A 27002-nucleotide genomic window follows, 5' to 3' on the forward strand; every position below is an offset into this window, starting at 1 on the left:
CACCCAATTTTGTTTTTGTTTTTCTTTGTTTTGTTTTGTTTTTAATTTTTTGTTGGACCCAATAATTGTTTTGATTTTTCTTTATTTTTTTTATTTTTACTTTTTGTTGCACCCAATTATTCTGGAGGTGATCCCTATCTGCAAAGGGGAGGCCTCTCCTACTACCTAGCAAAAGTCCCCATGGGACTGTGTGCCCGATTATTTTGTGGGAACCCACCTGTTAAGGGGGGGCTCTGCTCACTACACATGTCTTGCAGCTTGAGGTTAACCTGTCCCACTCACAAAAGGCCCGCGGGCATGAGGCCACCCCAATCTGCAAAGGGGTGGCCTCCCCCATCACCCCTCAAGTCCTGCGGGCATGAGGCTACCCCAATCCACAAAGGGGTGGCTTCTGCTGTCCTCCTCACAAAAGTCCCACGGGCATGAGGCCACCCCAATGTGCAAAGGGGTGGCCTACTCCTTCCCGCCTCACAAAAGTCCCATGGGCATGAGGCCACCCAATCTGCAGAGGAGTGGCCTCTCCCGTCCCGCCCCTCACAAAAGATCCACAGGCCTGAAGCCACCCCAGTGCACAAAGGGGTGGTCTCCCCCTTGCCCCCTCACAAAAGTATGAGGCCACCCCAATCCACAAAGGGGAGAACTCCCCCATCCCCCTCCTCACATAAGTCCTGTAGGCATGAGGCCACCCCAATCCGCAAAGGGGTGGCCTCCCCCGTCGCTCCTCTCGAATGCCCCACAGGTATGAGGCCACCGCAGTCCACAAGGGGGTGGCCTCCACTTGCTGTCTTTGCAAAAGTCCCGTGGGCCTCTGTGCCTGATTATCTTGGGGCCACCCCGGATTTGCAGAGAGGTGGCCTTCACTGCTTCTTTTACAGAAAGTACCCATAGAGGGGATGCATGGCTTACTGAGGCAATTTGGGGGTACACACTCCCCCAACCCTGTGGAAAACTGGGCTTGACCAGAAGCCGGGCCGGGGTGGCTGGTGGAGGCCAGGCGGAAGGCGCGCGGGCGCCCCGCGGTGTACATACTGTGCTGGGACATGTGTACATGGGACTGAGATGGCCCCTGTATCACAGCGGAGGCTGGGGTGGCCCCTGGGAGAGGAGGTTTCTATGAATCAGTTGACATCGAGGAAACTTATTTATAGATCGCCCAGGACAGAGGAAGGAGGCAAGGCCAGGGAGTGGTTCCTGGTGTTTCACTTTTGTTTCTGAATAAACCGAACTCACCACGTGGTGGGGCCCTGGGTTCTGGGCTCAGGCGCTGCGCTGGGTGTGGGTCCTGCCAGCAGAGGGCAGGCTTCGGGGTGCAAGGTGCGCATTGGTGCTGCCTGTCAGGGCATCTAATCCCCCTCAGCTCTCTGACCTGTAGGGCCTGTGGGCTGCTTGCTGCCCCGGGAGGGCCAGAGTACTGGCTTCCAGCCTAGGCATTTCTCCTCTCACCCTGTTCTTCTGGGGCTCCCACCCAGGCCCCATGAGTCCTCCAGGCTGGCACTCTACCCCTGATGGCCACAGCAGGGTTCAGATGAAGACCAGCTAAGTGCAGGTGCTTTCCCGAGCAGCCTGGGAAAAACTGGTGCCTCCCAGGCACCCCTGCGCCCCCATGCTTAAACCTTCCTTTCCCCCTGAACGCCACAGAACACAACCAGCACACAACACGTTGCTCCCCATTGTTCAGAAATGGGTTTCATTCTCAGCCAAGAGACAGCAGGACTGGTCGCGGCCAGAAGCACAAAGCTGCTGGAGCAGCACCCCCATGCTCGGGGAAGGGGCAGGAAGGTGGCTGGGTGGGCTGACTGTGCACAGGCAGGGAATGGCAGGGAGGCTCGTCGGAGGCGGCTCGTGTTGGCGGGGTGGCTGGGGTGACAGTGTTTGCTTGTAGTTGGGCCACAAGACTCAGAAGGACAGCACAGCCGGCGGTTCCCAGCACCAGAGATGCGCGCTTGCACGTGTGTGTGTGCCCGTGTATTTATAGACATGCATAGAGCAGGGCAGGAGCAATACCACCGAGGAGGCACAAGAGTCACCGAGGTCACGCCTGGGGTGTCAGCTCACCACCACAACAGACTAAAGTCACAGATGAAGGGGGAGGCTTGGGGGCTGGGGGCCAAGTCACAGAACAGTCACCCAGGCAGGCCTGGGAAGAGAGGTGTCCCAGGAAGAGGAGGGGTCTGGTTAGAGGCCGAAGGGGGCCCTGGGTCTCTCAGGTTGGATGGACTTGCCTGACCCGATCAGCTGGCAGCTGGAGAGAAGCAGAGAGAAAACGGGGGAGGGCAGAGAAGGGGGAGAGCTGGGAAGGCAGGTGCAGCCTGGGCTGCAGCGCTGGGGGGGAGGTGGGGAGGGAAGACAAAGCAGGGGAGGGTGTGGGCAGGGGTTCTCGATGAGAGGAGAGGGGGGACAGGGAAGGGGGATGCAGGAGCAGGAGCTGGAGCCTCTCCCTGCTCACTCGCCGGCCTCTCACACACACGAGACAGTGCACCCGTGGGCCAGACATGTGACCGGCCCCCTCCGGCTCCCTCCTCTCTGTTCCCCTGTCTTTCAACCCACCAGCCCAGGGTCACCCTTAGTGTCAGGAGGAGGCGGCCTCGGGCCCCACGTGACTCCACCATTTCTGATGGAGAAAGACAGGGGAATACCACTGTTTGCCCCGGGAGGGCAGAGCTGAGAAGATGGCTGGAGGGAGCACCGGGGGCCCCCTGGGGTGGGCAGAAAGCACAGTAGTTCCCCATATGGACCCTGGGGAGGCAGGGAGGGCAGGAGGCCAGATGCTAGTGGCCACAGGCTTATAAGTCTAAGAGGGGAGCCTCAGCTGGCTGGGGGACCACAGGTCGTGTAGGTGAGGCTGGGCCCTTCCTGGTGTGGAAAAGCAGAAGAGCAAGCATCAGTGTAGGGGTGCGGGGCAGCCAGGTCTGTGGGGCAAGTTTTACTGACCAGCTTGGGTAGAACTCAGAGAAGCCGACTTGCCCAGGTCAACCGACACTGAGGTCCCCTGGCTGAAAAAGGAGAGGTGACACTATGGAACAACAGGCCCAGGTCCACGGGCCTGCAGGCGGGCTTCGGTGCTTCACCTGGGGCACAGGGACGGCCGTGGCCCTGTGCTGGCGGGAACAGCAACAGCAGGCACGGAGGGCAAGGCGCTCTGTGGCCTGCCTGGTTGCAAGGTGGCTGCGGGCCGAGGGTGTGGCTTGGACCCTCAGGCTTTCCAAAGCCATCAGACAACCTGAGCCTTCCTGAAGGGACTCAGTTGCCACAATAAGGAGGAGGGGTCAGACCTCCTCTGCCCTGTGGTGGATCCGGTTCCAAAGCTCCCAAGGTGGCTGCCCTGCCCCAGCAGCACACTCACATAGGGGGATGGGGGCTGCACCCCCAGCATGAATTTCGAAGGCTCCCTGACGGCCTGCTCCCTGACAGCGGCACAAGCGGCCTATCAGCTCAACACCCTGCGTGACCATCTGCACTGCAGGTCCTCGAGCCTAGAGACTTCCACAGCCAGAGAACAGCCACCTAGGTGGAAGGCCCGGGTAAGACAAGTCGCAGTGGCTGTCTTCAGTTGGAGGTACTTTGGGAACCTGGGGTTGGCTTGCCTGTATGAACTTAAGTGTGTGTGTGACCAATATAGGAATCAAATTCTCTCTGAGAGCCAACTTCTGACTGAAGCTTATCTATCACCCTCGCGGCAGATGCCTTCTCTCAAACCTCGGTCCCTTGGAGCTTAGGCCAGATATGTGCCCTAAGCGTCTCATCTTTTACTGCAGCGCTGCGTGGCCTCAATACCAATTGGACAATGGCTCCCACGGGCCGAGCATGGCGCTTTTGACTTCTCCATCCTTACAGACCTAAAGAGTTCTGTCACCGCAATGGAAAATGGTCAGAGATCCCTTAGGGCCAGGCTGGCTTTCTCTTGTGCTCCCGTGCCACCCTCCTGAAAACTTGCCACACTCTCCAAGTCTTGAGACTCCTCTCACTCTTCCCCTCTCTGGACCCTCTTCAATGTTTTCTGATCCTCTAGATTCTCAGTCTTCACCTCCTCCAGCACCCCAATCCGGCCTCCCCTCTTTTTTTCACCTCCTAGCCACCACACCCATTCTGGGTGGTCCTCTTCTGGGTCCCCTCAGGGAAGTGGCGGGGACTGAAGGAGGAGTTAGGGTCCATGGTCCTTCCTCAACGTCTGGTCTCTCCCAGACTGAAAAGCTTCTTGGCTCTTTCACTAACAATCCCACCACCTACACCAAAGAGTTTCCTTGTCTTACCCAAGCCTGTGACCTTACTTGTCATGATTACATGTGATCCTCTCTTCCACCCTGACCTCTGACAAAAGGGAGCAGGTTTTTAGGTCTGCCCAAGACCATGCAGATCAGGTCCCTGTGACTGACACAACCATGGCCCCAGGCTCCGCAGCAGTTCCCAGCCCAGAGCCGGGGTGGGGCTACCAGACTGACACAGGCAGGGCCCCCGGGGCAGGACTCACCAAGACCATTTTATTACCTGTCTCCTAGCTGGTCTCCAAGCGGCTGTGCACAAAAGTGTAAATTATGCTAAGCTCAGGGAGATCACCCAGTCTGCCTCAGAAAACCCTGCTGCCTTCCTTAGTCGCCTGACAGAGGCGTTCCAGCGCCATACCAGGCTTGACCCTGACTCAAATGGAGGCTCAACAGTTCTGGCTACCCATTTTATATCTCAGTCAGCTCCTGACATTAATAGAATTTTAAGAAGTTTGAGAGGCCTCCCCTGATGGCGCAAATGGCAAAGCACCGCGCTGTGAGTCTCTCCGAGGCCTCTGCAGTGCCGGTTCCATGCCGGCCGGCCTGCGAGGGTCCCACATGGCACAGCCGACCTCTCCTGCCTCGCCCACTACTCCCTTCAGCAGTGTATTTCGTCAGTCTGCCTGTTCTGTTCCCCACTCTGTCTCTAGTGAATCCTCTCACCCTCCCACGTATCTGGCCTGGACCCCGGTTCTAGTGTAAATGAATAAAATTTTTTTTTTTTTAAAGAAGGCTGAGGACTGTCCTCAAACCCCTATCCAGGATCTGCTGAATATGGCCTTGACAGTTTTTAAAAACCGGAAGGAACAGGACAGAGCAGAGAGGGAACTCCGTAGTCGCCAGAAGGCTGGGCTTCAAGCTCAGGCCCTGGTAGGACCTTGAGACCACCAGGCCATGTTCCTCCAACCACCGCAGTGCCTGCCGCCCGACAGAGGATGACAACGGGCCCCATGGCCCCCAACCGACCACCGCTGGGAGCCTGCTTCAAATGTGGTCGAGAAGGCCACTGGTCCAGACAATGCCCCAACACCTGCCAGGACCATGCCCCATCTGCAACGTCCAGGGTCACTGGAAAAGTGACTGTCCCTCCATGCCTGGCTGCGGTGGACCAGTCCTTCCAGCCCCTGCAACTCTTGCCACCGACGGTCTTCGGTTTGGCAGCTGAGGACTAAAGAGGCCCGGACTCATCGACCCCGATAAACTTCAAGGAGCCCAGGGTAACAGTCAAGGTAGCAGGTAAGTCCAACTCCTATCTGGGCTCTCCTTTAATATGTTGCTGGCCTCCTCCTCTGCAGACCTTCTCTGCCACAATCTCAGCAACACTGCACAACTCCTCACCTTCCTGGGCTCAAAAGGATACCGTGTCTCCCCGTCAAAGCCCAACTTTCAGTTCCCACAGCCGTCTATCTGGGTCTTCCACTAACTCCTTCCTCCAAACAGCTGACGGTGGACCACAAACAGGCCATCCGGGACCTTCCCTCCCCTGAAACGGCAGAACAAATCCTTTCCTTCCTAGGTTTGGTCAGATTCTTCCGTCACTGGATCCCTAATTTTGCTTTCCTAGCCAAGCCACTGTACGACACAGCAAAAGCCTCCCTCGAAGGACTTCTCCAATCCCCCGGGGAGGTCTGCAGGGCCTTCCTTTTACTCACACATATCCTCCTTAGGGCACCTGTCCTTGGCCTTCCTGACCCAGAAAAGCCTTTCCTCCTGTGCACAGACGCACGTCGGGGTATGGCGGCAGGCGGCCTTTCCCAGCCTCTGGGCCCAGCCCTGCGTCCTGTCGCTTATCTCTCCAAGCAGATGGATCCCACCGTCAGGGGCTGGCAACCTTGCCTTAGAGCCCTGGCAGCGGCAGCTCTACTCACACGGGAACCCCTCAAACTTACTCTGGGAAGACCTGTCCAAGCACATTCCCCGCACCGCCTTCAGGCTCCCCTGTCTCCCCGCCCGCTCTCCACTCTCACTCCTGCCCGCTCACAGGACTTCCACGTGCTCTTTATCGAAAACCCTCTGGCGAGTCTCACTCAGTCAACTTCTCTCAACCCAGCCCCTTTTCTGTCTCTGGCCCCCCTTCTGCCGCTCATTCATGCCCTGAAATCCTGGGCGAAATGCAAACCTCCAGACTGGGTTTGGCCGACTCCCCTTTGTCAGATGCCTACTGGACTCTGTCTGTAGACGGCAGCTCTTGCGAAGGTGCGCGAGGTCAGCGGAGGGCTGCCTAGGCCCTGGTTACCCTCGATCAGGTCATCGAGGCAGGAAAGCCGCCCGGAGGAACCACCTCCCGAAAGGCAGAACTCAGAGCACTTACCGGGGCCCTGACCCTCAGCAACCATAAGAAAGTCACCATCTATACGGATTCAACATATGCCTTCCTTATGGCTCCCCTTTGGCAGGAAAGGGGGTTCCTCTCCACTCAGGGGTCCCCCATCATGAACGTTAAACTTGACCTTAAGCTTCTAGCGGCCTTGCAGCTTCCAACTGAAGTCGCCATTATCCACTGTGAAGGACACCACACGGACAGTTCTTATGTGACCACAGGGAATAACAAGGCTGATGCAGCAACAAGGGCTCCCACAACTCACTCTGCTGCAGATCCTGGTCCTATTCTCTCTCTATCTGTCCCCTCCATCACTCCGACTTAGAACCTAATGAACGCCAAATCCTGAGTCTGCTCTTGAACCCCTCCTCGAATGCAAAAGTCTGGCAGCTGTGTTCCCATCGTCAAACCGGTGCTCGTGGATCACCTCAAGGGGGAATTCGCCAACCTCCTTCTTCTGCAGCTCACCAGCTGCGTGGACACTTACCCTGACAGGATTGGCAGGTTGATTTTACTCACCTCCCTACTCACAAAAAAGTTAAATATCTGCTCACAACGGTTGATACAATAACAGGTTGGGTCAAGCCCTTCCCCGCAGCTAGAGAAACGGCTCAGGGGGTAACCGAGGCCCTTCTTAACCACATTATCCCATGCGTTGGCCTCCCCACATCTGTCCTATCTGACAATGGTCCAGCTTTTATCTCAAAGATTACTCAGCAGGTCTCCGCAGCTCTGGGTATCACCTGGAAGCTTCACATTCCCCACCACCCACAATTCTCAGGGAAAGTGGAGCGCGCCAATGATCTAATCAAGGGTCACCTGACTAAACTCTCCTGAGAGCTCTGCAACTGCTCCAGGAACATGCAGACCGGTACACCAGTTCTGCCCGAATCTCGACCTCCTCAACTGACCTTCCCCACCACTGCATCCAGGAGACCAAGTTCTGCTCAAATCGCTTCAGCCAAAGCCACTGCAGCCTCCATGGACTGGTCTGCACACAGTCATTCTCACCACGCCTATAGTGGTAACCCCTCTGGGAGACCCCTCCTGGCACCATCTCTCTCGGGTCAAACGTGCGCCCGAAGACAAACAGGATGTATGTTGTAACCTGGGTCCTACTAGGATGCGCATTTCTTGTCAAAATCTCCCCTAGCTCAGTGTCCTATGTGTGGAAATTCAAAGTTAGGGAGACCTTTGTCTCAGGATCCACGGAGACTACCCACTGGGTGGGTACTGCGGATGCCCACAGGCCGGATGCACAGCACCCATCACTCTCACCCTAACTCTTTCATCGATTAACAACACTATGAACACCATGTTTTCTTTCTTTTACCATCAAACCTTAGATCATTGCAAGAATACCTACAAAGAATATGGGGGGTACCCTTGCCCGTCATGTACAGTGCACCTTCCAGACAAAGGCCGAATGTTCTCTCCATCTGTCATAATACGGGTTTCAATATGAATCAAGTTAACTATACTATTTCAGGTCCTTGGGACCTACGCTGGGTACAGGGAGTCCAAGCCACAGGGTACACGGGCTGGCATTCCTACCCAGTGGCAACATTTTCCCATCTCAAGGGACTATGTCCCGACACAAAATGCCACAGTCCAAGTCTCCCAGGACATCCTCCATTCAGAGCAAGTCCTACAAAATCAGCTAACATCATCAGAAAAGACGGAGACACCCTCAACCTGGATTCGTAAAATACAAAACGCTATACTATTCCTACATAACTCTTTTGGATCTAATACCTTTCTTGTTTCCTCTGTGCTTCCCTTCAGAGGCCTCTACTGGCGGCAGCTCCAATTCATCTCAATACCACTATGACCAAGATAACAGACGCTGCTTGCCAGACTCCCCAACTCTCAGTCCCCCTATGGGACTCCAATCACAGCTACCCCTGCTATCCAACTGACTCCCTTGTGGGCTTTCATTCCTGCACTTCTAACATTTCGGTTAAAGGTATGTACCCCTCCTTAGAAAAAACCTCTGTGTCTTTAGCATCATCACAAAGACAGCTCCCCCGCCCTGGCACAGGCCATGCTCCAAAACCGGCGGGCTCTGGACCTGTTAATGGCTAACAAGGGGGGCACCTGCCTGTTCCTCAGGGAAGAATGTTGTTATTGTATCAATGAATCAAAGATTGTAGAACAAAATGTGGAAACCTTCATGAAACTACGCAAAGACATGGAAAGGGAAATTGGGGGCTCCAATTCCCCGCTGACATGGTTTCAAAATCCTATAGTGTCATGGCTCCTCCCACTCTTGGGGCCAATACTAATGATAACATTTTTTCTCTTGAGGAAAAAAAAGCCTTCTGTGTTAATGCACGTATGCAGACATATGTGAGATTGTAACAGATTGCTCTGAAATGGGCCTGGCTGTGCCCCTGGCTGTCCCCTCACTGCCTCCTGCCATGAGCATCCACTGGTGCAGGAGCTTGAGCAGCGCTGCCTGCTGGCAGCTACTGAGTCATGGCATCCCAGAAGTTCGAGTCTGAAGACTGAGTGAAAATTCCTAAACATTTTTTCTTTAAACCAAGTTATCAGTCCATTTCTTCTGTCATTGGGAGGATGGGACGGGGGGACTACTCACAGCACCTGGTGGAGATGTTGGTGGCATGACGTCAGATGGCAAATCTAACTTGTAAAGTGGGGTGTGAGTACAGGGGCTTGCCGTTCTCGTGAGCCTCAACTCTCTTTTTCCTCTGCAGTTGAGAGACTACCAAAGGAAAAACATCTTGGGGTCTCCTGCAAGAGACCACTGGAAGTGGTTGTAAGTCATCTGAAGATGTAAGTCTTGCTCAGCCAGGCTGGGAGAGGGGTGCTCTAGGGGCAGCCGAGTGAGAGGTGAAGAGCATGAAAGAAGTGGGTAAGAACCCTGGGTCTGAGTGCGGCCTCTCCGCAGCTCTGCTGGGGATCTGATTTGGGGCGACACTGTTTAAGCTCTTTGTCCACCTGTGAGTCAGGCTGCTACAGCTCTACTTAAATCTAGGCAGCATCCGTGAGAGGATTGTGCATTCATCCCTTCGTGCGGGGCCTGGTGCGCAGTGAGCCTTCAGTACAGGTCGTCGCTATGGACTTCTTGCTCTGGCAATTTCCCTCATCCCCAGCCTCAAGGGGAAGCCAGTCAATGAGGACACCCTCTCCCTTTAGGGCGGTAAAGATGAGCCCCAGGTGCTTGGGATTAGGTGACCTCTGAGGTGGGAGTCCGTCTTTGCCACCGGCTTGCTGGGTGATCCCAGGGAAAGTCACGTCCTTCTCAGGCCTCAATTTCCTCAACTGGAAGATGAAGTTGTTGGGCCAGATCAGCGTCTTCCAGACTGATTTGGTAGCTTTGATCATCTCTTGGTTCATGTTGCTTCCTGCCTCGGGCGAGGTGGTGAGTGGCCGTTTGGAAAGAAGGCACAGGCCATGGTATGATCCGTCACCCATGTCTCCAGCATCCATCATCCAGAGCTGCTGTCTCTTTCCTTCTCTGACCTTCTTGTCTTCTCTAAGCCGCTTTTCTCTTCCTCCCCTTGCCCTTGTTTTTCTCTTTTCACCTCCTGTAGATTCAGGACATTCTGCAGGTGCTGTGTCCGACCTTAACCGCTCCAATGGGGTAGCGCTCCCCCCATTGGACAGGAGGAAGGTGAGGCCGTGCCGAGACTCCCTCTCTGGCTTGCCCTCTCCCAGCGTGCATGCCCGAGGCTTGTCTGGTTGAGGTACTTGACCTCTGGCTGATTTTATGTTGCCATCATTAACCCTCGGTGTGTCCACGTCTGCTATTTCACCTGCTTAGTTGATCGTTGTTTTCCTTCCTGCACATCTTTACCATCTTGGAGAAGATACAATACACCGTGAAGGGTGAGAGGTCATTTGGGAAGAGCTTCCAGAGCAGGGGTGTGAGATTTGGGCCTTCCAAGCCTCCAGGGTGAATGCTCAGGGGCCCGTCCTACTAGGAGAGCCTCAAACCCCCGCCCCAAACACGGGGCTTGCCCTCTGGGCATGTCCCGCAAAGACCAACAGTCCACACTGCAGTTGATTTTCCAAAGTGATGAATTCATTTTAGCTTAGGAGTGGGAAATGCAGGCTTAGGAGAAAGGGGGCTTTTGTTACAGGTGCAAGGTCTAAGGTGAGTTTTGTAGCATCACTGCAAGTGCGTGAGGTTCACCAGAGATGAGTGACTGGGACATCCTCCCCCACTGTCTTTTAAAAATCAACTGGATACTTACCCATCTCCCATGGGCCCTTGGCAGCAGACCCTTTGCTAGGCGGCAAGGTGGGATGTGGCAACTGAGGGAGCAGTTGGCTCTGAAGGGTCTGGAGGCTGGAGGGGTGGCTTTTGAGACTGATGTGTAGAGGTGGGCAGTGTTCATCCCCGTGGAGAGCGGGTGACGTGGGAGTCCCGGGCAGGGGGTGGGTGCAGGAGATGATCAGATTCGGAGCCCAGAGAGCGCTTGGCAAGAAGGTAAGGTGCCTGGGGTGTCCTGGGCTGGGGGATGACCTCGTCCTGATGTGGGAGGGGACACCGAGCTCTGGGTCTCCAGCTGTATTGGGTGGCGTCTCATTGTTACTTCTGTCTGTCCTGGCCCATCAGAGTATGGAGATGACCGGCTCCCTCCAAACGGAGCAACACACCAAGAGCGAGCTGGCCATGAAACTCGGCCAGGTACGGGAGAAGCTGGCAGAGCTGAAGAGGCTGGTAAGGCCTGCGCTAGCTGGGAAGGTCTCGGAGGCCTCCGGGAGGGAGGTCCATAGGCCGGGACAGAGATGGCTCCAACTTAGGGCTGGGGGGCACTGAGGACCCTGCAGTCCTGCCAGGTCCGTGACCACCTGTGCCCTAGTCTCTGACATGAAGTGGTGGGTTCCTCGGGACTGCAGGTCACCTTCCTGCTGGAGGCATGAGCCACTAGGGGAGAGACAAGGAGACGTGGAGACATCCTGGTTCCAGAATTGGCTCTGGGTCGCGCTTCACTGAACAGGGCTGAGCCTCAGCATCCTTCACTTCAGAGAGCACTAGAAAGCAGTTCTACTTCGGTGAGGGAAGGGGTCTGGGCAGGTGGCAAAGTCCCACAGTGCCTGCCTCAGGAAGAGGGGCCTGTGCCTGTCCCCCGCATCTGTGGGCACAAATCTGGGAGATGACTTGGTGGCGGGAGCCAGCAGCAGCGGTGGTCTCCACTCTGCTGCTCCACCACAAGTCCGTTGTAGCAGTTGCTCTTCAGAACTGCCCTTTTCTGCAAGCTTCCTGGGTTATGGGCAGGACCAATCAGGTGGTCCAGTCAGCCAAGGATGAAGATGGTCCAGGGCCTCCCTGGTGGCCTAGAGGTTAAGTCTCGGCACCATCACCACTGCTGCCTGAGTTTGATCCCTGGCCGGGAGCTGACCCACAGGGCGCAGCGGACCTCTCCTGCCTTACCAGCTGCTCCCCTCAGCAGTGTGTTTCAGTCAGTCTGCCTGTTCTGCTCACTCTACACCTTTGGCCAATACCCCAGTTCTTCTGCACAAAAAAAGAAAAATAGTCCAACCAGACTTGATGTTGGGACACCCTAAAGAGTGATATAAGCCAGGGTTGGAGGGAGCTGAGGGGCTCTGTTCCAACCTCCAAAGAAAGAAGGGGATGACTCTGTTCCTGGCCTCCAAAGAAAGGAGGGCCAGAAGCTGAAAGAAGACAAGCAGCATCCAGTAGCCAACCTCTGCGGGAGGAAGAGAGGATGAAGACCTCTGTCAGAGACTGGGCCTCCAGTCGGTGTCTGACATCACCTGATAGGAGCACCAAAGGCTCTGTACCTCATGTCTGAAAGAGCTGTTTGTTGCTGGTGTTGTCCAGCAACTCATAAAGAGCTTTTAACCCTTGGTGTCTCTGACACCGGCTGGGATCCCAACTGAAAAGGGTATTCACAGGGCATGAGGATGGGATGCCAGGATAGGCCGCAGTGGCACCCACCTGCACAGGCTATAAGACAAGAGGGCTGCCAAAAAGCCCCAAAGCCAAAACCATGGGCTTGAGCAATACAGTACCCATACGATAGGGGCCTACAGGCTAGAGCCGATGGAAGGATAGTGCCCAGAATGGGACTCATCACTGTGGTTCTCAATCGTGTGCACAATTGCAAGAGACTTCAGGCTCTGGAAACAACAACCTTGGGGGCCTCCCCTGGCGGCACAGTGGTTGAGTGTTGGGCTGCGAAGCTGCTTGCAGCCTCTACTGCCCGCAGCCTCTGCAGCGCCGGTTCGATCCCTGGCCACAGGTGAGGGTCCCACATGGTGAGACAGTCCTTTCCTGACACTCGTTGCTCCCCTCAACAATGTACTTCGGTCCCTCTGCCTGTTCTGCTCCCTGCTCTGGCTCTGGTGAATTCTCTCACCATCCCGTGCTTCTGACTGTACCCAGTGCTTGTATAAATAAAATTAAAAAAAAAAAGTTCTGTTTGCAGAACTTCTAACCTCCTGGAACCCCCTGTGCAGAATAAGCAGGTGCTCTCAGAGACTCTGGCTCCCTTTAGGGTGGCAGGTGCCAGCACACCCACAGAGGACCTTACACTACTTCAAAGGAAACGGGCACCCCCCTGATCACTGCAGCACTATTTACAGTAGCCGAGCTGTGGAAGGGATGGAACATAGATAATAGGATACTACTCATCAAGAAACATAAACTCATGCCATCTGGGGCAACATGGATGGAGCTAAAGGAAATAAGCCCAAAGGAGAAAGACAAATATGTCACTTAGATATAGATATAGAAAAATTAAACAAAGGGCTAGTTTAAGCTATCCCTTGAGTCTATCCCAGGTGGTGCCTGACTACTGGCTGGGGCTGCAGACCAGCCCAGACTTTCTGGCCTGACAGCTGGAATGGTGGACTGACCCTCTCTAATTTGGCATCAAACTCATTTGATGACAAAGCCTGACTCTAACTGACTGAATCCCCCATTGTGTCTTGTTGCACCTGCACCACCACTGGGTCCTCAGGCTCTGCTGTTTGCTGGGTCTGAGATGGATCGTGTACTTGATGCTGCATATAATTTTTTGTTTGTTTTTAAGATTCATTTTTATTTATTTATGCATAGAAGAACTGGGGTATAGGCCAGAGGTGCAGAGGGTGAGAGGATTCACCAGACACAGAGTAGGGAGCAGAATAGGCCAATTCCACAGCAATCCACTGCTGAGGGGAGTGATGGGTGAGACAGGAGAGGTCTGCTGCCCCATGTGGGTTGCTCCCTGGCCAGGGATCAAACTCAGTTCTAAGCAGTGAGAGCACTCAGAGTTAAACCTTATGTCACCAGGGAGGCCCTGTTTTTAATATATTTTTTACATCTTTTGATATTATGTAAAATAATAGAAGCACTCCTACTGCTCTACTTTCATAATAATCACGCTCCTTCCTCCCAGCCTTTGGCTCAGGTCGGGTTTACATGTGTCTTTGTCACCTTTACTCCTTGTCCATCTCTCATGACAGAGCAAGCTCCATGTCTCCAGGGTCCTCTCTCTGCTCCCCATTGCATCTGCAGGGGAGGCAGCTTGGAGAGGCAGGAGCCAGCCAGGGAGAGGGATGCTGGGAAGAGAAGAGGAGGCAAAGGCAGAGAACACTTGGGAGATGCTCCCTGGTTCACTGAGAAAAGCATTTCTCAAAGTGTGGTTGTGGAATCCTTGAAGTCACCCAGAGCCTGTTACAGGAGCCATGTGGTCAAAACTATTTTCAAAACGCCACTTAGACACCATTGGCTTTTTCACTATTTTGCCATCTGCTGAGGTAAAACTTACTAAAAATGGAGCTTATATTACTAATTGCACTTATTCTTCACGACTACTTACCTCAGAAACACAAGTCCAAGCCAGTTTCATTTCAAAGTGTCTTGGTTGAAGCATTAAAAATTATCATTATTCTGTCATCCTCAAATCCACATTTTACAGCACCTGATGTGATGACAGGCAAGTGCACACGCAACACTCCTGCTGTGTCCCCAACTACCATGTGCTAAGGAAAATATTTGCATGAGATGAATTAGACTGTTTTTCTTTTTTTGTAGTCAATACCATCTTCACATGAAGGAATGAATGATAAAATCTGTGGCTATTTGATTTGGTTAATTAGCAGACATTGTCCTGAAAATGAGTGCTGGTCATGGGGCCCCCAACCTCCTCCTGCTGCTTCTCTCCAGGGCTCTGGCCCAGACAGACACCTGGGCTGGTGAGTGCAGGGTGGAGGGAAAAGGCTTCTGCAGAGGAAGCTGCTGCCTTAGGCCCCTCTGTCACCCCCGTGGCCCCCTCAGTCCTGGTCCCTTTCTGTCCCCCCACCCTGCCTCCTCCTTTTGTCCCCCGAGTCTTGCCCCTTCTGGACCCGCTGCCCATGTTCAGTCTCTGGAGCTCCCTCCCTCCTGGACACTTTCTCCCCTGCCCCATCTCCCTGGGACTCAGGACCTGCCCCGGGAGGAGGGTCCGCCCTGCTTTCACCCCTCCCCGCCCCCAGGCTCCCCCTCTCTGAGGGTGTTAGAAATGGTCATGTCCCGCCCGGCCTCGCGGAGCCCCGGTGCATCGCGGGGGCTACGTGGACGACACGCAGTTCGGGGTTCGACAGCGACTCCCCGGGCCAGAGCGCGGAGCCGCGGGCCCCTGGGCGGGCGGGCGGGGCGGTCGGGTCGGGCGAGGAGACGCGGCTCCGCAGACACTCGGCGCGGAGGCTCCAAGCGCTCCTGGAGGCCCCGCGCGGCCGCCGCAGCCAGAGCCGGGCCGGGGAGCAGCGCGGGCCGGGGCGGGTCACCGCTCCCGCCCCACCCCCCGCCCCGAGTCTCGGGGCCCCGTGACCCCCGAGGCCGTGGCCCCTGCCAGGCCCCTTGACCAGGGAAGAGCCCGCGGGACTTTCACCCTTTAGGTTTTATTTAAGTTTAGGATTATTCAGGGCGGGAGATCGGGTGCGGGCGGGAGACCACGGGGTGACTGAAGGGCGGGGCTGAAGAGGGGCTGCGGGGCTTTGATCTCCCCGAGGCGCGCACCCCGCAGGGAAATGGAATCATGGTGAGAAAGCGCCCCCTTCTGGCCAGAGAGGGAGCTGTCGGCCACGTTTTCCAGCTCTGGGATGGAGACTGGCCCAGAGGCTCCTACTTTTTCTGAAGGACAGTTCAGGAATCGAATTTCTCCTGAGAAAGAGGGGAGACCACCCCTGAAATCACCCTGCACAGGACCCTTTTCACCAGCAGCCATCTTAGGAGCAACGAGTTTCTCTCTCGAGATCTTGTTTTTTGGTGAGAGAGCATTTTTGGAGATCTCACTCCTGCCTGTCTGTGTCATCACCCTCCACCCAAGTCAGCAACAAAATGCTCAGAGACCTGCATCCCACCCTGGGCTCTCACCTGCTCTCCTGGACTCCCAGACCAGGCTGGTTTCTGGGGTTTGTGCTTCCTCCCTCCAAGCATACTGTTCTGTCCACTGGAGGATGGTCACATGAGGCTGCTTCAGTGTCCATGGAGGAAACACAAAGCATGAAATTTCTGATTCTTCCTACTCAGGCCCCCCAATCGCCATACATGACCCATCACCCCATCTCTGAGCATGAGGTCACCCTGAGGTGTTGGGCCCTGAGCTTCTACCCTGCGGACATCACCCTCACCTGGCAGCGAGATGGGGAGGACCTGACTCAGCACACAGAGCTGGTGAACTCCAGACCAGGGAGGGGGGAATGGAAACTTCCAGAAGTGGGCAGCTGTGGAGGTGGCACTGGAAGGGAAGGGAATGTCAGACCCTGAACCTGAGGCCTCAATCTGACCCTCTGAAGGTTTCTAGAAGGGCTTCTGATGCCCCTGAGTCAGCCGTGTGCCCACATCCCCCTCCTTACCCCTTCTCAGGACTTGGGGCTCCAGCAGCCCCTCATACTGCACATGGCATGTGTGTCTCTGCTCCTTTCCAGGAGTTCTCAGTTCTCATCCTTGCCATGGTCCTCATTTCCAGCTCAGTTTTCTTTGTAGGTGTGCTGATTACACTAAAGGTAGCTTTATGTGTGAGGGTATAGAAGAAGTGCTCAGGTAGGGAAGGGAGTGGGGGATCTTGCCCACTGAGAGCTTTCACATCCCAGGGAGAACTTGCCCTGCCTGGTTAATGGAAATACCATCCACACACACGGGTGTTGCCCAGAGGGCATTTGGTCCAGTCCCCCCTCACCCCCTTTCTTCATTTTTCCCAGTCCTGACCTGGGACTTTACTCACAGTTCTGGAAACTTCCCTGTGGTACAGGATTAGAAGATTCTTTTAGGCTTCTGACCTGACTCCTTCCTGGTCTCACATGATGCTTCTTCCCACAGGAGGACAAGGAGGAAACTACACTCAGGCTGCAGGTAAGAGTGGATCAGGGGTTGGATCCCTGAGCCCTTGGGGACAGTGTAGATGGAGCCCATGGGGAAGTTACACTCATCAGTTCCTCCCGTGGTCTCATCTCTGACCAAGTTTTGTTGTGTTCTCCCCCAGGCAGCCATAGTCCCAGTGCTCTGAAGTGTATCTCAGCCCCTAAAGGTGAGACCCTGGAGGACTGCCGTGGGGGTGGGGGTTGAGGCAGAGAGGCTGGCACTAGGTGATGGGGATGCTTTCAGGAGGACATCTTGAGAATGCAGTGGACCATTGATAATGTTAACACTCAGGTCATTCACCTGAATTTCTTCATGATTATTTTCTTTCACAGTGTGAGACAGCCTTGTGTTGGCCTGAGTGTTACAGGATTTCTTTTTGCCCACATTTTGTGCCTTTATGATCCCCTGGTTTAAACCAATTCACACTGTGAGAATGGCCCATATCCAAAAGACCAGAAACTCAAGTGCTGGCAAGGATATGGAAAAAAAGGGGATAGTCCTGCATTGTTTTTGGATATAGACTGAGCCAGCCCTTATGGAAACAGTATTGAGGCTTCTTAAAAGAGTAAATGTGGTTCTGCCTTTGGACCCAGCAATTCCACTCTGAGGATCTCCTCACAGAGGATAAATACTCTCCTGTGAAGGGACCTGCACTCCCGTCACCACTGCAGCACTATTTACAGTAGCCAAGCTATGGGAACCACCTAAATGCCCCAGACAGGTGGGAAATTAAGAAGAAGCTGGGATTACACATATACATATATGTACATATACAGGTGACTCCAAAGGAGATGAATGTTTAGGTTTGGGGGAGGGAGCTGTCAGGGGTGAAGATGCCACCACATCCAGCAGGGGCCAGGGTGGGGGGAGGGGTATTGCCCAGCTCTTTACACCTCAAGCCAACCATGAGATATTTCTAAACCTCCTCCTCTTCTTCAGGTCCAATGCTTTTTCAGTCCTACTCAGAAGCTGCTTCTCCATGGAACTGTATTTATTGAGGTGTTCTGACACTCTTTACTCTGTGTGTGATTTGAATTAATTTATTCCGGGGCTTGATGTTAATTGACTTCCCATCATCTTATGTTGTGTATCCTTCATTCCTGTTACACACACACACACGCACACATGCACTCCCCTCTCCTTGGGAACCAGATCCTCAACTCAGCACTGGGGTTACTCTGACCCTCTGTCTCTGGTCCCCTCAGAGCCGCCCTCTCTGCAGTGTCTCTACTCAGCGGGGTTTGAGCAGCCCCAGGAGTCCCTGCACCTCCTGCCTCTGACCTTGTGGGAAACCAGCCCCTCAGCCTGCATGACAGTGAGGAGGCGAAGGCAAAGTCCTGAGGTCAGTGACTGAGAGAGGAGATAATTTACTTTTTTTCTTTTTCCCCTCATTGTATTATTCAGTTGAGATTAGCATTGGTTTACACACTGTATGTGTTCAGAGACAAGGGTCAAGCCTCTTCAGATGTTTGTTACCACATCACACCCACCCTAAGGGCACGCATAGTCTTCACCATAGTCCATAGGCCCTCTTCCTACTTTGTTTCCTACTCTTACCCCAGCCCATAGCTTCAACTCTGCAGTCATGTATATAGAGTATGTTTTGATTTAGTTTATGTTTTAGTTTAGTCTGTCCCTGCTCTGTTTCCTTACATTCCAAATATGAATGAAATCATCCAGTATTTAACTTTCTCCTTCCAACTTATTTCACTTAGCATAATCCCATCCATATATCTATCCATATTGTTGCAAATTCAATATTTCATCTTTTTCACAGCCAAATAGTATTCCATTGTGCATATAGCTTGTGTTCTTTATCCCCTCATCTGCCGTTCGGCACTTACATTGTCTCCATAGCTTGGTTATGGTGGACAGTGCTGCAGTGACCAGAGGAGGCGCATATTCCTCAGAATTAGTGTTTTTACCTTCTTTGGATAAATACCAAGGAATGGGATGCTTGACCATTTTGAGGAACCTTCTTTATTTTTTTCCTATAGTGGCAGGACCTATGTGCTATCCATAGAAAAGAAAGGTTCCAGGTTACCGCCCCACCCAAGGAAAGGTGGGGCTGAGCAGGGATGAGAAGCTAAGGAAGAGGAGGAAGATGTGGAGTGAGATGTGGAAAGAAGACTGGAGGAGGCTCATGGAGAGAGAGAAATGTGAAGAAGAAGCCAGGCTTGTTCCTCAGATGTGGACTTGTGCCAGGGAATTGAGGACATGGAAAGAGACACATGAAAGAGACAAAGATGTGGGTGGGAGGCCCATGGGGAAGCTGACAATGGCAGCTGTTATCTTGATGTGGATTTTTATTTTGCTCTTGTCCTTCCAGACTTGCCTGGCCCCTCCTGCCCTGTCCCATGGGTCTCTACCAGTAGGTGCCTTAGCCTTGTGGCAGGCCTTCGGGCCCCAGTGGGCCTGCTTTGGGCCAAGCCTGTTTGGCTGGGCACTTACCCATGAGGGGACAGGTAACTTTGGATGCTTCACTTGGGAACTATTCTAACTATATTCTTTCTCTTCTCTCTCTCTCTCTCTATTGCACACTGATTCTCTATTTTATACTAATTGTATTAAAGTTCTTTTCTATTGAAGGTCTTACACTTTAGATTATGTTTTGTCTTTATGCAGCTGATGGCAGACCCCATGTAGATTGTGTAGTTTTGAGGGTCCAGGGAACCCCTCATTCAGCCTGCTAACAGGATCAGACATCATTCCCACCCACCATGTGCCAGAGTTCCTTTTCCTCCACACCCTTCAGTGGGTCATTCTCACAGTGTGAGGTGGTAACTCCTTGTGGTCTTAGTTGGCATTTTCCTGACAGCACATGATGACAAACATTTATCCTATTGGCCACATGTCTGTCTTCTTCAGAAAAGTACCTATTTAGCTCCTCTGCCCTGCTTTGAGTTTTTTTCTTGTTTTGGAATTCTTTGTAGATTTTGGATATTAACTTCTTGTTGGATTGATGATGTGCAAATAGTTTCTCCGATTTGATATTGTCTTTTCATTTTAACGATAGTTTCCTTCACTACATAGAAGCTTTTTAGTCTGATGTGATTCCATTTTTTTTTTTTTTTTTTTTTTTTCTTTTGCTTCCTTGGAGCACAGAAGACATTAGGGGCAGTGAAAATATTCTGCATGATATTCTCATGATGGACACAGGTATTGTCTGGGCAATAGTGTTTGTTTTCCCATCAGTAAAGGAGTTCAGGTCAGAGTGTGGGGGGAAACATTTGCAAATCACAAATCTGATAAAGGACTGTATCTACACATAATACATTTGTTCAGCACCCTGAGAACTGACAACACCAGAGTGAACCCAAAGGGAAACCATGACTTTGTAACTATGATGTGCGGGTTCATCACTTGTAACCCACATGTCAGTCTGGTCTTAACACATGATTTGGTCATGATGTGTGAAGAGTTTTATAACTTGAGGAATGAAGTGTAATTTACTTTAGAAAGCATATTTCATACTCACACAAGGACATTTAAATAACACTCAAGGATATGCATAAGTCATTCCCCTCCACCCCCAACACCCCAGTGAGCCAGTATCTGCTCAAAACCAGTAAGCAATTTATCTTTTCTCTTCTAAAAAAAAAATACACACACACACATATACACACACACACACGCATATATATGCGTGTGTGTGTGTGTCTATGTTTTTTTAATCTCCATGCTCCTGTCTGGGCAATAGTGTTTGTTTTCCCATCAGTAAAGGAGTTCAGGTCACAGTGTGGGGGGGAAACATTTGCAAGTCACGAATCTGATAAAGGACTGTATCTACACATAATGCCTAAAACTCAATGATCAGAAAGAAATAACCTAATATTAATAAGGACAAAATAGTGTAATAAATAAATAGCACTTCCTCTATAAAAATGTACAAAACTTCCATACAAACAGCAACTGTAGTCATAGAAAAGTAAAAATATGAACAAAAGCTCAATATCACAGTTAAGAACAACAGTGACATCATCGCCCTGCTGCCTAGGGTGTGCACAACAGGAGCCTCATCTGGTTCATTGTAAAAGATCCTTAGGGGCTGAGAGACACATCAGAGCCCTGGGCACTGTCGTTGCCTGGTTGAGAACAAAACAGAACCTGGTCAGAGATGAGACCACAGGAGGGACTGATGAGGGTGACTCCCCCATGGAGTCCATTTATACTGTTCCCAGGGGCTCAGGGTTCAAACCCCTGATCCACACTTACCTGCAGCCTGAGTGTAGCTTCCTCCTTGTCCTCCTGTGGGAAGAAACATCATGTGAGACCAGGGAGCAGTCAGGTCAGAAGACCTAAAGGAATCTTTTAATCCTGCACAACAGGGAAGTTTTCAGAACTGTGAGTAAAGAAAAACCCAGGTCATTACTGGGAAAAAAGAAGAAAGGACATGAGGGGGGACTGGACCAAATGCCCTCTGGGCAACACACGTGTGTGTGGATGGTACTTCCCATTAACCAGGCAGGGCAAGTTCTCCCTGGGACGTGAAAGCCCTCGGTGGACAAGATCCCCCCACTCCCTTCCCTACCTGAGTGCTTCTTCCTTCACATCACAGCTGCAGCCACCACAGCTCCAGTGAGCACAGCTCCAAGGAGAACCAGGCCAGCAATGATGCCCGCAGTGGGGATGGAGGACTGAGGAGGGGGCACTGGAAGGGAAGGGAAGGTCATACCCTGAGCCCCAGACCTTATCCTGACCCCCTGAAGATCTCCAGAAGGGCTCCTGATGGCCCTGAGAACAGCCTCAGTGCCCACATCCTCCTCCTCACCCCATCTCAGGACTTGGGGCTCCAACAGCCCCTCATGCTGCGCGTGGCACGTGTATCTCTGCTCCTCTCCAGAAGGCACCACCATAGCCGCCCACTTCTGGAAAGTTCCATCTCCCCCAGGCCTGGTCTCCACCAGCTCCATCTCCTGGGTCAGGTCCTCCCCATCTCGCTGCCAGGTTAGGGTGATGTCCGCAGGGTAGAAGCCCAGGGCCCAGCACTTCAGGGTGACCTCATGCTCAGAGGTGGGGTGGTGGGTCATGCGTGTTTTTGGGGGATCTGAGGTGGTAAATCAGAAAACTCACTTTATATTTCCTCCATGGACACTGAAGAATCCTCATGAGACCATCCTCACAATGGACAAGACAACTGGTGTGGCAGGAAGAAGCATAAAATGTAAAAAACAGGCTAATCTGGGGAATCTGTGAGATTCTCCTATTCCTTAGAAAGTTCTAGAATGAGGACGAAAACCCAGGGTGGGATGAAGCAGAGGGAGTGGAACACAGACTTTTTATTCCTGACCTGGGTGGAAGGTGAAGGACACAGAAAAGCAGGAATCACATAACTGAAAATGTTCTCAGACCAGAAACAAGACTGAGAGAGAAACTCGTGGTTCTCAAACAGGCCCCTGGTCGAAAGGACCCGGTGAAGGGTGATGTCAGGGACTGTCTGTCTTTCTCAGGAGAGACGGGATCCCTTCCCTGTCCTTCAGGAGAAGCCTGAGTCTCTGGGAGTCTCTCTAGTGCAGAACATGAACCCCAGCGGAGCCCCCCTCTCGGGACTAGAGAGAGGACTCATTTCCCGCAGTGACTCCAGGCAGGGGGGGACCGGGAGGCCTCCAGGCCCCTCTTACCCGTGCGCTGCAGAGTCTCCTTCCAGTGCGCCAGGAATGTGCGCAGCCACCTCAAGCACTTGCCCTCCGCATAGTTCCTGAATTTCTCTGCCTCACCCCGGGCCTCCCACTCGCGCCGGGTGATCTGAGCTGCCGTGTCCGCCGCGGTCCAGGAGCGCAGGTCCCCGTTCAGGGCCAGGTAATCGGCGCCGTTGTAGGCGAACTGTCTGTACGCGCGGAGGAGGCGCCCGTCGGGCCCCATGTCGCAGCCAGACATCCTCTGGAGGGTGTGAGAGCCTGTCCAGAATGAAACGGGGTGAAAGCCCCGCGTTCTGTTCCCGGGCAGGTTGCAGAGAAGCCTGGAGGGGGAGACCCTGGGCGACCCCCGTCCGTGGAGATGGGGGTGCTGACCCGGCCCGGACCCGCGCCAGCTCACCGGTCTCGCTCTGGTTGTAGAGGTCGCGCAGGGTGTCCAGCTGAGCTCCGTACCATAGTATGTTGTCCCTTTGGTGCCAAGTCTCCTCGTCCCGCTCCTCCTGCCCCAAGCTCTCCGCCCAGGGCGCCCGCGGCTCCGCGCTCTGGTCCGGGGAGTCGCTGTCGAACCGCCCGAACTGCGTGTCGTCCACGTAGCCCACGGCGATGTACCGGGGCTCCCCGAGGCCGGGCCGGGACATCGCGGTGTGAAAAACCCTCAGGGAGTGGGGGCCTGGGGGCGGGAGGGGAGACCCGGGCTATTCTTCTCCCCTTCGGGGGCTCGAATCCCGGGGGGCGCCCACGAGACAGAAAGTGGGTGAAAGACGAGTGAGAGTGAAAAGCGGCTGCGGGACGAAAATGGCCGGGACTCGGGGGGCCAGAGGAGGCTGGGGTCTCGGGGGGACGGAAAGGGGCCAGGACGGGGCGGGGCCGAGGTGGGGGGACAACTAGGGCGGCGGCGAGGTCGCGCCTTTCCCACGCCCGCCCACGCCCTCGCTCCCGCCTCTGGGAGCGCCCTGTCCCCTCCCGACCCGCACTCACCTGCCCGGGTCCCCCTCGGGGCCGTGGCCACCGCGAGCAGGAGCAGGAGGGCTGCGCCCCCCATCCCCCAGGACGCGCCTCCACCCGGGCTGGGGAGACCGAGTCCCGGCGGGCGGGTGAGGGCTTTGGAACGGGAGCCGCGGGGCTGCTGATTGGCTGCTCTGGAGACCTCCAGGCAATGGGGAGTGAGCCCTGGGGTGAGTCACCAGTATCCAGGAGGAAGGACTCGACGCAGGCTGTAAGAAGCGAAACTGGATGAATGGAGTGTGTAGGAGTAATAGGAGGGAGCCCTGTGGTGATGTAACATTTCCATATCTTGTAGGTGGTGGCAAGATGCAAGAAGTAATGAAATTTGCATGGAATAACATAAATACCCAATAGCACACAAATAAGGAAGTATAGAGCTTGGTGACATCTGAATACGGTCAACGGATTATATCCATATCAATGTCCTGGTTGTAATATTGTACAATACAGCAAGTTGTTACTATTGTGAGAATCTGTTTGAGTTTACAATTATTTCAAAATAAAAATTTTAAAGTATTCAAAAAAAAAAAAAGAAGAAGAAGTGAAACTGGGGAGATGAGGAATCCCCAACAGTAACCTTCCCGCCCCAGACAGCGCCCTGGGGACTGAGACCTTGAGAGCCACACCCCGAGACCCTCCTCTCCTGCACCAGAACCTTTGAAACACCCACACCTTCTCCCTGAGTCCAGGCCCAGGAAATGGGTCAGCGATTCTCAAACATTTTTCTTTCAGGATGTCTCTACAGTCTCACAAATTATTACGGATCCCATGCATATTTTTTTATGTGGGTTACAGCTTTAAATATTTACTAGAATAAAGGCTTTTAAGATGGTATTACTTTCTTACTTTAGAATATTAATAACCAATGTATGCTAACAAAGCATTTTTTTAAAGATTTACTTACTTATGCATAGAAGAGCTGAGGTGCAGGCCAGAGATGGTTGGGGTGAGAGGATTGACCACAGACTGAGTGGGGAGCACATCAGGCAGATGTACTGAAACACACTGCTGAGGGGAGCAGGGGGCTAGGCTGCAGAGGTCTGCTGCACTATGTGGGGTAGCTCCCTGGCCAGGGATTGAACTCATGCTGCAGTGGCTGCAGGCAGCTTCATAGGTTGCATCTTAACCCCTTGCACCACCAGGGAGGCCCAAACAAAGCATTTTTAAGAAAATAACTTTCTGTAAACATAAGGATAATGAAAAAAAGGGGAACTTTTACATTTTATATTTTTGCAACTGTCATTTTTGTCTCAGAAGATATTTTAGTTTCCATAGTTTCTTCTACATTGAATGTTTTGTTTGAAATCTATGAAAAAATATACAATCTCATGGAAATATGTAGGAATAGTCTTTTAATAACCTTTTCAGATTATGGATATTCAACTTTGTTACAACTTTCATACTCAATCATAACTATATAAGTTATATTTTCTCAAAGGTTATTTGCAAAGTGAAATCTGAAACAATGTCATTGAATATTCCCTATTCTGTTATATTAACTCCCTAGTGCTCTCTTGTATATTAATGGATATTGTACAATTGTATGATTTTTTTTAAAAAGTTACCTATTGTTTCACTATGTCTTATATAAATATATAGTGTTAATTATACTGGGGTCAAGTTATCCAAAATTACATGTTTTATTTTTTACCACAGATCCCAAAAGAAAAATTAGCCCATACTGTAATTTGTCAACGTGATAGGACTCAATTTTCCATAATTCTGGTTTTCTCTGGGAGTTTACATTTTATCAAGGCAACAAGTGCCCTCAGTTGATTTTTAAAAAGGACAGACTCACGTTCATTTTCAGGAAAGTGTCTGCCAGTTCAACTAGTCTAAGGAACCATGGTTTTATCAACTCATTCCTTCAATTAAAAATGATATTGCCTAAAACAAGAGGCAAATTCATGTCATACATTTTTCTCCCTGGGACACGGCCCTTTGGACTGTAGCAGAAGTGCCTTATGTGCACGTCCTTGTCATCGTTTCAGACCTGTAAAAAATGTGGATTTCAGGATGATAAATAGAAAATATGCTTTCGTGATTTAACCAGGACATTTTGAAGTGAAACTGGTTTGGATTTTTTTTTTTTCCTGCGAGAAATTGGTGGTGAAGAATAACTACACTGCAGTTGGTACTATAATTTCCATTCTTACTAAGTTTTACTTTAGCAAATGTCAAAATAGTGAAAGGCAAATGGTGTCAAAGTAATGTTATAAAAATGGTTTTGTCCTCCTGTATCCCGTGAAAGGTTCTGGGTGATCTCAAGGATTCCACAGACCTACTTTGGAAATGCTTTTCTCAGTGAACCAGGGAGAGTTTCCCAAGTGTTCTCTGCCTTTGTCTCTTATTGAGCACCCAGAATCCATCTCCTTGGTTTGGATGTCCTATTTCCAAAGTTTTTCTTAGAGCTTTGCCCCTGGACACCCTGGAAGAAAACTCATTCCTCAGAGATGATGAGAGAGAGTCCTCAGTCTGAGAAGGGAATTAGAGAGACAGGTGCTTCCATTTGGAACTGGGACTGTTTGTGTCTGGAGGTACCAGACCCACTGATAATCTTTTTTGATTTTGTTTTTCACCTGCTTAATATTATTTCCATCCAGGGACCTCGCCTCATCTTTAAGAGAGATAATATTGGCCCCTTGATTTTATGTGTTTAATGCATCTGTCTTGATGCTCCCAAAGCATGAAGAGCTGTGCTGGCCAACAGAATGTTCTGGACGAAAAAATGTTCTATATATGCACTGACCAATATGGTGCCTCTAACTATTGAACACTTGAAATGTGGCTCATAAGCTGAGATATTGCATATTTTACTATATATCATTTAAAATTAAAAAGCCGGGCCTCCCCGGTGGCGTAGCGCTTGAGCACTGGGTTGCAAAGCTGCCTGTGGCTGACCGTTCAATCCCAGGCTGCTCCCCAGCCACCGGAGGAGGGTCCCACATGGTGCGCAGACCTCTCCTGCCGCCCACTGCTCCCCTCAGCAGTGTACTTCGGTCCTTCTGCCTGCTCTGCTCCCCGCTCTGGCTCTGGTGAAATCTCTCACCCTCCCGCGCTTCTGACTGTACCCAGTGCTTGTATAAATAATAAATAAATAAATCTTTAAAAAAAAGTGTTTGTTTAAAAAAATTAAATTAAATTAAAAGCCATATGTGGCTTGTAGCTACCATATTGACAGTACATACCTAAGTTTCAGTATCTGCCCCCCAATATTTTGTTGTATAATAAAATTGTATAATAAAATATAATGTATAATAAAAATACCTTTGTGTGGAAGTCATGGATTTTTATACGTGGATTTTAGGTATATCCTTAAAATATGGCATATCCAGATAGTTTAAGCAACATGTATTTCAACAACAGATGGAGAGGTGACATCCCAAATCTGAAAACAAACTCTGTCAAATCCCTGAATGACCACTAAACTGTGCTGAGGTGTGGGACACTCAAGAGAA

General features: G+C 52.0%; 1 protein-coding gene and 1 pseudogene across 2 annotated transcripts in view; one reads left to right on the forward strand and one right to left on the reverse strand.

Moving 5' to 3' along the window:
* The first annotated feature begins 14691 nt into the window (after nt 1-14691).
* Nucleotides 14692-27002, forward strand: part of LOC311188340 (class I histocompatibility antigen, Gogo-B*0201 alpha chain-like) — a 677605-nt pseudogene continuing 665294 nt past the window's right edge. Inside the window, exon 1 of the transcript in view lies at nt 14692-14757. The product of the transcript in view is annotated as a class I histocompatibility antigen, Gogo-B*0201 alpha chain-like (transcript). The remainder of the gene's footprint in view (nt 14758-27002) is intronic.
* The window catches only part of LOC311167491 (popy Class I histocompatibility antigen, A-1 alpha chain-like), a gene marked incomplete at both ends in the record, with an annotated part of 256098 nt that continues 250546 nt past the window's right edge, over nt 21451-27002 (reverse strand). The window contains one exon of the mRNA XM_084228511.1: nt 21451-21554. Coding sequence (XP_084084637.1) covers nt 21451-21554 — 104 coding nt within the window. The remainder of the gene's footprint in view (nt 21555-27002) is intronic.

This window comes from Talpa europaea (genome assembly GCF_964194135.1).
Source record: "Talpa europaea genome assembly, chromosome: 2".
NCBI lineage: Eukaryota > Metazoa > Chordata > Mammalia > Eulipotyphla > Talpidae > Talpa > Talpa europaea.